This window comes from Lactuca serriola, chromosome 2, assembly GCF_051521515.1.
Source record: "Lactuca serriola cultivar US96UC23 chromosome 2, Lser_US96UC23_V15, whole genome shotgun sequence".
Taxonomy (NCBI): Eukaryota; Viridiplantae; Streptophyta; class Magnoliopsida; order Asterales; family Asteraceae; genus Lactuca; species Lactuca serriola.
In genome coordinates this window covers 189,334,135-189,349,715 of record NC_136409.1, presented here as the reverse complement: position 1 = coordinate 189,349,715, position 15,581 = coordinate 189,334,135, and the positions used below count along the sequence as shown (strand labels likewise).

General features: G+C 34.9%; 3 protein-coding genes across 3 annotated transcripts; all 3 read right to left on the bottom strand.

Moving 5' to 3' along the window:
* Window positions 1–546: 546 nt before the first annotated feature.
* LOC145087848 (magnesium transporter, putative (DUF803)) lies at window positions 547–5,131 on the bottom strand. Its single transcript, XM_079025938.1, has 14 exons — window positions 4,782–5,131; window positions 3,981–4,253; window positions 3,795–3,879; window positions 3,639–3,700; window positions 3,461–3,546; window positions 3,301–3,374; window positions 3,075–3,177; window positions 2,859–2,987; window positions 2,656–2,755; window positions 2,436–2,555; window positions 1,466–1,556; window positions 1,324–1,384; window positions 1,056–1,158; window positions 547–937 (listed from the first exon to the last, which is right to left on the bottom strand). The coding sequence occupies exons 2-14, from the start codon at window positions 4,071–4,073 to the stop codon at window positions 719–721; spliced, it is 1,326 nt and encodes a 441-aa protein (XP_078882064.1). The 5' UTR covers window positions 4,074–4,253; window positions 4,782–5,131; the 3' UTR covers window positions 547–718.
* Window positions 5,132–6,739: 1,608 nt separating this feature from the next.
* Window positions 6,740–11,339, bottom strand: LOC145087847 (DEAD/DEAH box helicase). The gene is made up of 12 exons (XM_079025937.1): window positions 10,568–11,339; window positions 9,965–10,436; window positions 9,709–9,843; window positions 9,492–9,616; window positions 9,265–9,404; window positions 9,106–9,176; window positions 8,863–9,024; window positions 8,485–8,571; window positions 8,184–8,357; window positions 8,045–8,089; window positions 7,427–7,783; window positions 6,740–7,184 (listed from the first exon to the last, which is right to left on the bottom strand). Exons 1-12 carry the CDS (start codon window positions 11,272–11,274, stop codon window positions 7,083–7,085), a joined length of 2,577 nt encoding a protein of 858 aa, XP_078882063.1. The 5' UTR covers window positions 11,275–11,339; the 3' UTR covers window positions 6,740–7,082.
* Window positions 11,340–12,169: 830 nt separating this feature from the next.
* Window positions 12,170–14,829, bottom strand: LOC145087846 (nudix hydrolase 13, mitochondrial-like). Its single transcript, XM_079025936.1, has 6 exons — window positions 14,522–14,829; window positions 14,343–14,432; window positions 13,308–13,419; window positions 13,104–13,187; window positions 12,866–13,015; window positions 12,170–12,783 (listed from the first exon to the last, which is right to left on the bottom strand). The coding sequence occupies exons 2-6, from the start codon at window positions 14,411–14,413 to the stop codon at window positions 12,535–12,537; spliced, it is 666 nt and encodes a 221-aa protein (XP_078882062.1). The 5' UTR covers window positions 14,414–14,432; window positions 14,522–14,829; the 3' UTR covers window positions 12,170–12,534.
* Window positions 14,830–15,581: the final 752 nt, after the last annotated feature.

The window sequence follows — 15,581 nt, the reverse complement described above, 5'->3', positions numbered from 1 at the left end:
ATTAAGAATTACATAAATGGTCCCTGCAAGAATTACTTACAGAAATGGTCACAAAAATAATTACAGAGATAGTCTCTATAATATCAATATTGTAAAAATTGTCGTATAAATAGCAAAAAAAATAGATTCCGTATAATATCAAAATCAAAGAAATGATCTATGTATAATATCATATGGAAAAAGTAAAAAATAAAAAAGAAGCCATTGATATTGTAGAAATGGTCCCCACATAAAAGTGATATTACGGAAATAGTCCTTGTAAAATATCAAAAGTATAGAAATTGTTCTTATGTAATACTAGTAAAATTACAAAACAGTCTATATTTAAGATAAAATTACACTCATTAACCCTAAGTAATAGCAAAATTATAGAGATTATCCATACATGACATAACATTACAAAAATTAAGTCGAAGACATAAGAGTTAATAGATCCGCCATGCAATCCCCAATGGTTGTCTTTTAAATTTAGAAGACGTGAAATGAAGTCTTTAACACATCACATGTACCCTTAAATAAGAGGTGAGGGAACCCATACGTATACACTTTAAGGAACAAACAAAAGAATTTTAAGAATCAAAGAAGATATACATCCAATCCAATCAAATCCAATTCAATCAAATCAAACAGCTATACAACACGTGGCTGTGTCGCCATCCTTTTTCCCCAATAACACTACTACAAGTACAAAGTACAAACGCTAGTTACTAGTTACTAGTTAGTCCTCCTCACTTGAAGTAGTATCCAGCATATTTACAGTTTCGTCCTCCACCGGAATCCTCCCCCACCCCGACGGACTTCTCAACGACAACTTTGACCGGTGTTCACCTCCGACACCTCTAAAGCCTGTGATTTTTGAGGAAACCATGGGCATCGCAAGAACCGATGAAGCATGCATGGTATCATCCCCCATACCAATCAACAGTGTGCATGTACTCTGTACCCAAACCAAAAATTGGAAATTTTTAAGACGAAAATAATAATTTGGATTCCATCTTTTTGTATCGATGAGGATGATGCCCATCTGTATCTGGAAAGAAAAGTCGGACAAAAACCTTTGCTTTCACCATGGCTGCTGTGGCTTTTGTTGCCATTACTCTTGCCAGCGACTTCATGTCCTTGATTTGCAGTTGCGACTCTTCACATGGCTTCGACAACCTTTCATTTTCAATACATACAAGACTTTCTGTTATTTCCCCTTTTTGTTTTTTTTTTCTTTATATATATAAAAAAAAAACTACATATGTTTGGGAAATAACTCTAGCTTCTTGATGTTTGTTTGATTTGATTGTGTTGTGCGTTTATCAAACTAATGTCATGTACCTTTCTATTTCAGGGTTGACATGTGATGAAGCCACGGATGATAAGGGACTTTCCTTCACTTCTGTAAAAAAGAAAAGAAAATGAATTTCCGATTTTGACCTTGCGATTGTAGAGGAAATGGATTAGGTTATTATTTTATTACCTTTTGAGTCGTCGGGTGCCAGCAACGAAATTCCTATGAATACTGAAATCATTCCCAGAATAAACATCGCCGTCCTCAACGCGTCAAGTACCTGATCACATACAAACAAACAAGTAATGTTAATTGTTAGGGACATAACATAAGCCGTTTTTTTTCTTAATAATGGACTTAATGAGTATACAATTCAATCTAATATATATATATATATATATATATACATATATATATATATATATATATATATATATATATATATATATATATATATATATATTCAAATTGTTATAGTGGTACTTCTTTTCATTATGACTCAAAATGAATAGACAGATGAGCTAAATTGGTTAAGTGGGAGAACGGTGTCTTTAATCCACTAAGACCTTCTATTTTTAACAAATATATTATCTATCTTATTAAAATTTTAGTTGATATTAAACAAGTTGCAAGGATTTAAAATTATTCTTCACGACATTTATGTAGTATTCAATAAAGATGAAAAATGAAAACAAAAAAATAGATACCCATCTACCTATCTTCACCAATGGACATATTCAAATTGTAAAAATAATATTCTGTGATTATAAAGAAAAAAAAAATCCAGCTAGTCGTTTGATGGTCTTCAAAATATCATGTAACACGTGTAGACTTTTATTATTAATTGTGGTTGTAAGCTTTTTAGACAAAAAAAAAAAAAACTAATCTTTTTAGTTTGAGCATATTATATTGTGGATGATTTTGGTTTTATCATTAGCTGAAAATTATTAATGAGAAAGTAAATGTTATCCTAAACATATACTTTTTAAAAAAAAAATTATCCTAGTCATTTACAATTTTAATTTATAACTGTTCTCAACGACAATTTTTTTTTATATCCATCTTCTACTGCACTTTGCCCATACAACACAAAATGTGGATGAAAAAGAAACAGCCTCTAAAACTTTCCCCATTAAGTCTTATGAGAGAGAGAAACAACCTGATATTCCTGGAAATACACAAATCCAGTACAAATTGAGAAGAATGTCCAAGCTATCTGAAACATGGGGACTATAAGTATGGCATCGAACTGTGATAATCCTTCGTTCAACCTTGCCATCTGTAGATATATGGTATACATAAAAACAAGTCAATACATATCATCCAAATTTTTTACTACTACTACTAATAATAATGTTAATACTATTATTAATCATTACCCAAAATCCAGCTGTACATAGAAATAATAAAAGAATCGAATACGTGAACCAGCTATCCAATCGATATGAACTTGACATGGACAGTCTTAAAAGATTTGAGCTGAAAAAATAACACAAATATTCCCTTCATAAATACCAAGTTTACCAAATTAAAGTCAGCAAATCACATCATCATAGCAATGTAGCATTAAGAAAAAACTCACAGAGACTTTGCAAAGAGAACTGAACATGATCCTATGGCTCCTGAAACTACAGCAAATGAAAAAGGAAGCAGTAACTTCCAGTATCTCATAAGATCTTTCCCTGGAATAGCAAGCAACAATTCTCCTCTCCTGTTTAATGTTAATCCATCCCAATATATCAAATTAATTAAATGAAATGATTTTTTAGGGAAATATCTTTCGATTTGAAGGGCTTACCTGTATACGTAGTGATGCATGAGAACCACCACCACCAAAAGCAGACAGTAAAAAAGGAATGTAATGTTGCTGTACTTTTCTGCCAACTGCTCCTGTGTGTAAACTGTAGAATTCACAATTTCACATACATAATATTAATAATCACCATAAGAATTTCAATTTCCCTAAACTTTGAATGAGAATTTGAAAAAAAGAAAATGTGAAAAACCAATGTGGTATACCATACCAGGTGATTGGTGATTGCCAAAAGCAACAAGGAAGATGTTTCCAAGAACAATAAAAGTTGTGGCAACTAATACTCTGCATAAAAAAAGCTACAAATGTTAGTAAAAGTTACTTTCAGATCATATAACAAAAAAAAAAGATGCAGATTCAAAAAAGCATACTTTACAGTGACTGTTTTCTGTAAGACGAAATAGGCAAACGCGATATTTGACACAAATTGTATGGATCCCAATGCTGCAAGAAGTGACTGAAAACACAAGACAATAGAATACCTAAATTACAAATTTTGGATTTAAAATGTTACTTTAAAATGATTTTGAAGCTGCAAAATTCACATACCTGAGCAGCATATCCGAAGGAAATAAAGTTAAGGGCATTTCCAAACGCGAAAAATAGAATACCTGTGAGCAGATCGATGTATACTTAGAAAAAAAAAAAAAAAAAACTTAATGTAGTTGACAGAATAGACACAAAAGCAGAAAAATTAAAGTTTACCTATTCTCCAAGATTGGAAGCTTATGATAGGCCTCAGTAGTGTCTTTCCATTAATCCCTTCAACTAGCAGAGCATGTCTTTCTCTCTACAATGTTTTAGTTACAATTCAGAATAAGAAACAAGGACGATTGCATTTACTATTTTGACCAATTTTGTGAATATGTATTATATACAAGCATTAAGTACCTCGTCATGGCCCAATTTAAGAAGATTAGTTCCGAAGTTAATTGCAATGCTTCCAAAAAGGTTAATAAAAGCTCCAACCACCCACTCGCCCATAGATTAAAAAGGTCTATGTGACAGAGGTGATTGTTTTTAATAAATGCAATGAAAGTGGCGTCTAGAGATCTTCAATAATCAGGAGGTAGTAGTCAGATGAAGGAACTGAACAACAAGAACACTTTCTCTAGCATCCATCGGTGAGTCCACTTTGTGTTAATTGGATGAGAAATGAATCGCCTGCAAGATGAACATGTTAGTTCAGAACCAATTAGAGCATATTAGGTTTGCAACATGGTGGAAACTAATATCGCGATTCGTGTTAACATTGACGAAAAACAGTATGAACGTATGATAGCTGTGACACTAGTAGTCTTGATGAAAACCAAAGCCAAAACCCTTGATGGGGTCAACTAAACAACTAATAATCAAGTAACAACGCGTTTACCTCCAAAGGAACAAAAAAGCGGATTTAGGGAAAGCAAAAGAAAATTAGTTGATCGATTGAAAGAGAATAGAAAAGAAACAAATATGATCGCATTCGTATCAGATCCCATGTTAAAATACAACAATCTAACAGCTTTAGGGATGATATTATTTGTCTAGAAAATGACTATCGATTTAGGAAATTGAAGGGTAGGTAACTGTATCGGCTTGAAATCGAAGAAAATTACAGATCCCAGGTCAAATCCAAGAAAATGCGTCGGGTAATTGTAAGAAACAAAGAGAAGTCAAAATGAGAGTTGGCTGCAGGGAAGATTACGTTACCTCAGGTGTGAGAAAACAAGAAGACAGCTTGCTGGAAACCAATCTGCTAACGTCGAACACGATCTTCCGGGATCAAGGATAAACCAAATCTGGGAATTTGTTTACAGGTAGTATTTTCAATTTTAGCACGAATATATGATCAATTATACACCTCCAAGATTTGAATATGAAGGACGACCCAACAAAATTAATATTTTCGGGGAAACAAGGATGCAAATCAAACAAGAATTTGAATTGAAATTGAAATTGAAATTGAAAGAGAGAGGAGGTGTTTTAGACCAGGGGTAAGGCTGGTCTTTGTGTCGAATGTCGATGGGTAAACGATGTCTTTGGTCGCATTGGGTGGCTTTTGCCTTTTGCAAGGCGCACGTGGTTTCCCAACGCAGCCGTCGGCGACCTCAACAACAACAATTCGTCCCCTTTAGGGCTAAAATTACTAAATTAGCCCCACATTGTCAAACTCGATTGACAACTCTTCCTATTTTCTTAATTGACTTTCTTCATTACCTAGGGGCTATAAATTAAACTGTTTCAATTTGAAACGAAATTTTTAATTGCTATTTTTAGAGTTATAACTATCTTACTTATACGGGCTAGGGGTGAACAAAAACCACACCGCAATTAAAATTAACCGTAAAAACCGCATTAACCGCAACTGATTAACCGAAACCGCAATAAAAACCGATGGTAAGGTTTTTTGTTTTTCAAAAACCGTAAATTTGCGATGCGGTGCGGTTATTAGTTTTCAAAAACCGCAAAAAAGCCGCACCGCACCGCATATATTATATATAATTTATTATTATTAATTATTAATATATTAAATACTAAAAATAAGACAAGTTTTATGGATGAAAAAAGGATAAAATTTCAAAATACAAAAATGTTTGTTTTTTCTTATGTTCAACTTTGGAAAATGGTGAAATTTGACAATTTTAATATATTTATTGTTAATTACTAGTGATTTAACGTTTTTAAGATATTAGTTGTTTGTAATTTAAGCTAATTGTCTTATACCTTACGGTTTTGATTATTACAGGTTATATTTTTAAACTCTTAAAACTGTTTGAACTCCAAAGTACGGTTAAAAACCACACAAAATAACCACATCAAATCCATGCGGTTAATAACTGAAACACAAAAAAACAAAACCGTACCGAAAAAATAACCGCCTAACCGCACCGCAAAAATAACCGCACCAAACGGTTTTGAAAATGGATTAACCGCATTTGCGGTTTGTGGTGAGGTTTTTGCTAATAACCACACCGAACCGCACCGTGCTCACAATTACAGGCAATGGTATCTTTGATGTTGACACGGTGTTCTTCAATTCAAGTTTTTTTTTTTTTTTTTTTTTGAACCCGCAAAGATATAATAAAATAAAAAAACCCAACCCCGCAGGATGATAGGCAAGGAAAACAGATACTTCAATTCAACTAATTCAAACCTATTTAGTGAATGGTATATTTTAAGAATAGATTAGATAGTGTGTTGTTGATAATAAAATGATATGCCAATTAAACGTCACAATAGATTGTTTAACCTATTCAAATAAAGGTGATACTAACGTATACGCATTGACAAAAAAAATTCTAGAAAATATGGCATCAAAACTTTTGTTTACTTTATATCCATCCATCGTATGAAAAATTCGTCTTAACTGAATACACATTATGCTAACGACCAAAGCATCTTATTGCAATGAGATAGGAGATGTAGATGTCCATGGTTATATGGTTATGAAGGTCTCCCTCCATAAGGGGAGGTAAATTTGACTTTTATGCATAAACTAAACATTCCTTAGATTTTTGCAAAACCACCATTTTGTAATTCTCCAACGAAATATAAGATAGAATATGCTTTTTTGGTAGTCGATGATACCCTAATCATACCCTAATCAAATTAACAACTTGGAGTTGGATTATACCCTAATCAAACAACATTTTGCATATTACTTCACATAAATAATAAGGCTCCTAAAATCCCATAAATAATAAAATCTATGATGATAATTACAATAAGCCAACAGTTGAGCTAATTAGTTACAAAACATATTCCATATATTCACGTAACCATGACCCCATGACCCGACCCCCATATGTGGCCTGTCCTGTGTGCATACACCCTATCACTAGCATGCATCAGCATGAGCATGCATTGTTAATGTTTGGGTTCAGGTTTCATCTACACAACAGAAACGGTCAGGTTGGGTTCGTTTAGGTTAGTTTATGCCCGATTCGATTCGGTTCGGTTCAGTTCCTTATAGACCATCTTGATTACACTCCGTGAACATGAAGCGTCCATTTAGTATCTTATAAGGGCTGGTAACGCAGAATGAAGTTCGGCTAACAACTGGAATATCCAAGTAAGAAGCTGGTCCTTTGGTAGATCAATAAGTAATTCCGCCTATAAAACAACACAACACATCACAACCACCTTATACTGCGTTTGACATGCATTGGACTCTGACTTTATGATATGACCATGACTATATGTGACTGTGACTGAGACAGTCCAACCCAAAAAGTGGAAGTGGAACAGAGACATGCACGCTCTGGATCTTTTTGTTTGTGCAAAAGACATAAATGCCCTCCTTGAATCTAACAAATATAGTGGAGCGAAAGGAAATGAGTGTTTTGTTTTTGTACCTTAATTTGGCCTGCTTGAAAAGCAAGCATGTTGCGGTGAGTGTCTGAAAACATGGCATCTGTGATCATCTTGAATACTTGTTGGTTCATGTTTGTCATCATTACCACGGTTTTTCCATTAACATAGATTCTAGTGATTCCTATATCTGCTGCCATTCTTTTCACATAAAGTTTTTTTAGTAAAGATTCCATGGCGTAAGGCTCTTTTCCATATTGCCTCCTGAGATCCACTGTAAACTGTACCAAACTCCACGTGTCCTTTTCTGCAGCCTTTTCTGCATCCTTCACTACTTCTATAGGATTGTCCAGATAATTTATATACTCCGATGACAGACGAGGGTTTATGTCCAATTCAAGCTGACATAATAAAAACAACATACAACAGATAATTAGACTGCTTTTACCCTGAAAATTATAAATTCCCATTCAGATATGCCTAAATGGTTTTTTTCTAACCAGGACACCCAAGTGAAAATTGCTTTATGTTTGTGTTTGGATCACATTCTTATAGTTAGGTAGATTTTCAAATTACAATGTTGTAACAGTAAGACATGGTCCACTTGAATAAACAAATAAATAAAAGTACGTTGCAATTTCGTTTTTTGGGGGAAAAAATACCTTGACGGATTTGAAAGAAACCGGATGAGTTCGATGCACATCAACCTGGTTTTGGACAAGAGAAAGACTCTGAAATTAAGTCAACAGGGACAAAACGGTAAAATGCACAAAGACAGGAGTGAAGGAAGAAACACAATACCATGGATAAGCTCTCAAAAAGCATTTCAAAGAAGAGATCAATGCCTACATTGCCAATATCTCCTGTTTGTTGCACACCAAAAATATTACCAAATCCCCTAATAGTCATGTCTCTTTCTGCAAGTTGCAACCCTTGACCAAGGTCACCACATTCTTCAAGAGCTTCAAGCCTTTTCTGAAGTGTTGTAAAAGATTGTATTTAGTTAGTAATATTTACCATTTAGAGATCATAAAATGCAGAATTAACAACTTTGTATACAGAATTATTAGTTATGTTGACCAAGGAAGAGAAGACCATGTACCTTTGCTGCTGGAGTAAGCAACAACTTGTTGGGGTAGAATAGATGAGCATGAGCCTCCTTATTTGACCTTCCTACCCTTCCACGTAACTATACCAACAAAGTTATCAAATAAGAAAAATATTAAACAGATATATTCTGTCACATACATAATGACTAGAAACAGTCAACTATATGTCTATATCAACCAGTAATGACAAAATACTCTAGTGTCCTATTAACTCATGTATGGATAGAGAGGTTGCACAAATTAAACAAACAAAAACATAAATGATCAAACAAACTAATCAAATGCACAATTTACAAATTTGCCCTCATCATTTATCCAGACAACAATTAATAGGAATAAAAGGAAACACATAGTGATGGTGAGGAATGAACCTGATAGAGCTGTGCAAGCCCAAATTGCTGAAAGTCTTGGATTATGATGGTGTTAGCATTTTGAATGTCAAGGCCACTTTCTACAATATTTGTGGAAACTAGAATCCTGATTTCTCCTTCCACAAATCTTGTCATGGTTTTCTCCAATCGTTTCGAATATAGCTGTATATAAATTTAAATGGTTATATTATTTGATTTGTTTTGCAATTGGTGTACTACAAAGCATAACAGCAAAATGTTTACCTGTCCATGAGCAAGGGCAACTTCAACATCTGGAAATGACTTCTCAAGAAATGCCAGAACCTCTTCGAGACCTGTGGATGATAATCAATGAGCTGAAGTGAAGTAATTGCTTTGTCTTGAAATAGTAAAAAAAAAAAAAAAGGTCAAACCATTTGTTACCTTGAATACGTGGTAAAACATAGAAAACCTGGCCTCCACGATCGAGTTCAAACTGGATTGCTGATATAACTTTTGCCTCACTATACTCTGAAAGATGGGTTTTTATAGGAACTCTTTGAGGAGGTGCTGTTGAGATCAAACTGAGGGAAAAGAAAGGGTTACAGAAAAGTTTGATCTTTATTGATTTCAGAAATATGCTGACTAAGATTAATTTTCTATGATGTTACCTGCAATCACGAAATCCAGTTAATGCTAAATATAGGGTTCTTGGTATAGGAGTTGCAGAAAGAGTAAGAACATCAACTGAAGTTTTCATTGAAGCAATCATCTCCTTCTGTTTGACACCAAACCTCTGTATACCACAAAATCAGGCATCCCTTCATATCAAAAAATCAAAGGGTAAGGATGATTATCAAAGATTGGTAAATGGAAAAGGAGGCAAACCTGTTCTTCATCAACTATAAGAAGACCTAATCTATCATATGAGACACGGCTTCCAAGAAGCGAGTGGGTTCCAATAATAATATCCAGTTCCCCATTTCTGATCATGTGAAAATACTCCTCTCTTTCTGATGCAGTCTGCATGCTGTAAAAGGTTAGGTTCATTGCAATGTCGGTATCTTATACAGAGAATACCATGAAGCTGTTTCCACCATATTAAACCACAAATAAAAGAGAAAAGAAGAACGATTATTTTCACCTGAAATCTGCTCATGAGCCCAACCCTGATGTTGGGGTAATTGGAAAATCTCTCTGATATAACACTAAAATGCTGTTTAGCCAAAACAATGGTTGGTGCTAATACCATTGCCTGCTTTCCTGATGAAACCACATAAAAGAGGGCACGTTGAGCAACTTCAGTCTTGCCAAACCCAACATCTCCACAGATCAATCGATCCATTGGAGTTTCTCTCTCTGTCAAATCCTTCTCAACATCAATGAAGGCCTGTAACTGATCAGGAGTGGGGTTATGGGGAAATTGAGAAGCAAATTCGGCCATGGCAGGGTTCTTGGGGTATGGGGGTCTCCTCAGTCTTAGCCTGTTTAAATACACCTCCATCAAATCAACAACCATTTTCTGAATTGCAACCTTCCCTTTGATCTTCCTCTTTTCCCAAATACTTGTGTCCTTCAATCTGCCCAGACCTCGAGGTGCTGAGCTTTCATTTGGACTGCAAAAAAGCATCCCACGCCATATTATTTAGGACTTAGTTCCAGTGCCATAAGGAAAACAAAGTTTGGAAATAGATGACAACGTATGTAAATTTGAGTTAATAATCAAGTTGAAGAAGTATATACATACAGATTATAGCGATAGAGGAATCTAGAGGCTTGCTTAACAGGAAGTTTAGCCACTCCATCAGCATACTGAATGTAAACGTAGTCAATTGGGGTAGTTTCGCCATCCGGGATGCTTGGTCTGATCGATATAAAACGACCTATGCCAACTTTCTTATGCACAACATAATCACCTTCTTCAAGAGTAAACGGATCAACTTTGTAACTGAAATTAGCGTCACCGTTATTGGAACCGCCTTTTCTAAGCATATGACCCTTTTTCAACTCCAGCAACCCCCTTTGCTGCTGCTGTTTCACCATTTGGATGTACTTATCAACCTCTTCATTCGATACATCGGAACTGGAACCGGAATCCGACTCAGTGTTGGGCCTCCCGGAAGCTCGTCTAGAATATTGTTCCTTGAGAATCCTGTCGTTGAATATGGAAATGGGGTCCGTGTCAGATTCCTGGCTGTCAAAACGAGCAATACGATCAGGACCAGTAGCGATGGCACTGAGAGCAGTGAGGGATGGAAACTGAGAGGAGGAAGAACTGTGGCGGCGAAGGAAGTCATGGTTATTAAATGGAGAAGAGAGAATTCTACTTCCTCCTCTGAAAAATGGCGTCCATAATCTGAAAGAAGAAGCATAATGAAGGAGCGGCGGAGGTGGATGAGGAGGAGGAGGAGAGGAAAAGCAAGCTAAAGGTCTGATGATAAGAGTGGCCGCCATGACCAGACAACAGGTACTTAACGAACAAGGGGCTCCGAAAGCCGATAAGCCGAGAAGACAGGAGAGGCGTTAATAAGCAAATAGATTAACAGAAATATAAATTTATGAGCAACACTTTTAGTCCTTTAAGATATTCTATTTGTAAATTTGGTCCCTGATTTAATATTTTATAACAATCAAGTATCTATCATTAACAGCTTCCGTTAATTGAAGAGCAACATAGCTAAATTATCATCTTGTTTTATATCAATCAAGTATCTATCATTAACAGCTTCCGTTAATTGAAGAGTAACATAGCTAAATTATCATCTTGTTTGATAAATATGATTCGTATTCTTCAGTCAATAAAGGCTATCAATAGTGGTTTTATGAACAAAGCTGATTGGTAATCTGAAAACATACCTTCAAATTAATTGAGTTTTTAATTCAAAAAACGGTTAAATTTTACAGAAAATTATAACGATAAAAACCAAACAAAGGGTTTAGCCAGCTCACCATCATGGGTCATTTCCTCTAATCAAACACGGTTTTTTTATGCAAGATTAGTATACCACCAATCTTGAATCAAAGTTACCGGTTTAAAAGCAAGTTTGACACTCAACATCTAAAAGTGACAAAGTGGTTTAAGACTCGTTTTCTTTTGTTGTCTAAATAAGTTATATTTAAAATATACTAATATATGAGAAAATGATTCCATGTTTTGGAAAATGAAAGGAAAAAAAATAAGCGAGAGCAAATTTGAAAAAGAATCAAAGGCTTTATTTTGTTTGTTAAGTCGTTCAATATGCATTAAGTAAAAAATAACACTCATATATACTTTACTGGTTTAAGTCATGTTTTTATTAAGTCCATTAAGTAAAAGTAAAAAATAAACAGCATCTTGCAGTCAAAGATATACCAATGAAGAAGGAGCTCATATTGCTCATTTAACACACACATGCTACAATGTATCATTACCCAAATTCTACAACTTTGGTTAAAGTTTAAAACACAGACAGGTTTCTGCCTTACACTACTGACACACAATTAACATGATATTGATCGATCATCTTGCAGTCTCTAAGGGGCTATACATACATCTGCATCTCTAAAAGTATGTGCAAGAAAAATAATACAAGATACAATTGCTTATTATTCCTACTCATTCACAAACCCACTGCTACGCTTCATCAGCAGCTAGCGAGGTAGAGAACAAGACATGCAAGCATTTTGTCAAACACTTGGTGTGCAAGTGCAGATTGCAATGCATGGAGGGAGTAACTAGAGGAAAATACCAGCAGGAAGCATGATGCCATATGAATTAGCGATAGCCATAGTCATAATAGGTCCATTGACATGGCAATTTGTTGACATTAGTTGACAATCTTCATCTTCTTGTTTAATTGTCTTGTCTTCTTTCATTTCTACCAGCTTGTTATTATTTCCCTTTTCCACCACTCTTTGAAATTCTCTCAATGCACTCTGCATCCACTCATAGCGACATAATACAAATGCTTCTTCAATCACCACCTGTGTAGTGTAAATGTACAACGCTTTAATAATTAATACAAAGAAATGAATCCAAAGTCGGTTGCTATTCCTTGATGCTTACCCATTTTCTGCTGCGATTACTCTGTTCAGGCCATGTTTGAAGCTCCTCTGTTACCTCTAATGCAAACATGTATCCTTTGCATCCCCCTTCCTCACTACAAGCTTCCTGTTTGCTCTTGCTTCTAAACTCCCACACTCCAAGTGCCTTTCCCTACATGTCAAAATTACACAATTGTCCCTGTTTCTTTATTTTTTCTCAACAAGTGTATTAAATATTTGAGACGTTTGTTTGGCCTTACTTTAAGAACTCCTCTTACTCCAGCTTCCTCTAAGGCTTCGCGACACGCAGCTTCTTCAACTGTCTCATCGCTCTCCCATCCACCCTGTAAATATATCAATACAATCAAAATTCAAAGAATCTACTTTATATATGCATACTACCATTTACAAAATCACTTTATATCAAAATCTGAACAAGAAGAACTGAAGAAGAGATTGAGTACCTTTGGGAATACCATGTCATTACGATTTGGTGAAGATACCATCAATACTTCTATTCTCTTCTCTTTATCAACGTGTTGATCTTTAGTCTTCACCAGTCTGTATGGAATACATCTGTTGTATAGATGTTTATAGTAAGCACACAGTAGAAAGAACATGGTCTGTTATAGAGATTGATTATAAAAAACCACTTATTTTTACTTTTACATGTTTGACTAATTTGTAACAGGGTAGCAAAAAGAAGAATATGTGATAGAATATGCCGGATTCATTGTAATTCAAATTATACTCCCACCATCAATGATATAATCCACCGCTTTTAATTTTGTAAATTCAACATTAACTCTTGAATAGAATAAAGCAAACCGCAGAAGCATATCCACATCGTGCTTTGGTTGCAAGAATTTAAAAAACCAAGGTTATAACAACTCAATTTTCCATGTTATTCATGCCGATAATATAAAATTGTTATATTTCTATAAGCTTTTTGTTTTCTTGTGAGGTTCACAGTGACTGAATTAAAAACTTTGGGCATGTTTTGTCCTATTCACGAGCAAAATCTTTTGCTGTAGTTATCCAATATGGGCAAAGAATCTTTTTTATTGTTAATTCTTCTTGCCACAATTATCGATGTAGGCCCCTGCCCTTGTAGGGGAGGATAAGGAAACGAGTCGGTGATGACTCATTTGTATGGTGTGACAAATCAAACAGTAACTTTATATCTTCCTAAGTTTACGTCTAAAAATCTTGTTAATGGAAACTTGCTAAAAATTATTAATAATCACTCGTTTTTTACCAAGTAGTCTATGACTACGAGAACATGATTGATTGATTGCGGGAGATGGAATGGAATTGCAATGATTTCTATCTTGAATCTCCCATTTTAAGCAAATTTTGAATCCAAGTCAACAATATTTTTCTGGATTTCTAAATCAATGGATTAAGCATGAGGTATTCTAATTGGGACAAAATGTGGAAGAGGTGATAATGCCCAAAACAGAAGGAATTTAAATATCATAAACGAATAGTAGAGATACCCGGAAACAAGGCGAAGATTGTTGTCGTAACGCTGAAGATGGCGACCCGTTCTTGCTACAATTGATGACATGATTGATAACCGAAGAATCCTTTCAAAAGTAAAAGTAAAATGGATCATTCATTCATTGTAATTTGTAATTTGCAAGTAACAAAACCATACAATACAACAGGAAGATACCGTATTCTAGCGTGAGGAAGCAAAATCAAAATGGGAAATCCATGGCGATTAGGTGAGCATCAAGAACTGAAATCAAGCTCGTGGATCAATCAATGGAGGGCGTGTGCAAATCAGATCGAAAGAAACGAAACGATATAATAAATATGAGAAAAGGATGTAGGGAAGAAGATATGGAGAGGGATTCCCGGGGGACCGTTAAATAGTTGTAGTAAATTGTGCATCACAATTCATATATAAATTTGATTTTTGTGAACTCCCTCCATGGATACATGAATGTTGATGTTGATGGTTTGCAGGCGTAACTACAAACTACAGACCCAAGGCGTTTACTTGGGTCAAACCCTCTTGGAAGGATGCGATGAGATGGGCAACTCTCAAAAATTAATGATTAATCATTCAATACTATTCTAATTATTATTAACGTATTTCAAACACGTCAATAACCAAATTATTGAATTTCATAAAAGATTCTAAATAATGCATCTCTAAATTATATGCAAAGGTGATGATACACAAATCTTTAAGGTCGGATTTGGTTTATGGATTTTATAGAATTCTAAAGGAATTTAAATTAAAACGTCATCAAAATCGTATTTAGTTGAAAAATCATTAGAACTTTTCTTTATGAACTCTATTGAATTCCATGATCAAGTGATTTTATTACAAGTTTTTAACAGCAAAATTATATATACAAAAAAAACTAGTTGTGTGTAACCTCTGTCACTTGAGGTAATAATCATTTAATATCTTTTTAATTAGTTATTGGGCTAAGAATTTATTTGATGGACTATTGAGTGGACCATTAGTAAGTGGGCCGTGTAGTTGGGTTGCCCAGAAGACGTACATTGGGCGTAAGCTTGGCGTACGCGGGATGTAGAGGAGCTCTAGATTCGGGGGGCGCATGCACGTACGCACAACGTACGTGAGCAGACTCCAAACCTTAATTTTTAGGGTTTAAGTCATATAAATACAACGTTATGACTCAAACCCTAGCCTCCTTACCAGCCATCTCGATTCAAAAACCCTAGAAACCCTTTCATACTTCATCCCTGTGTGTTTT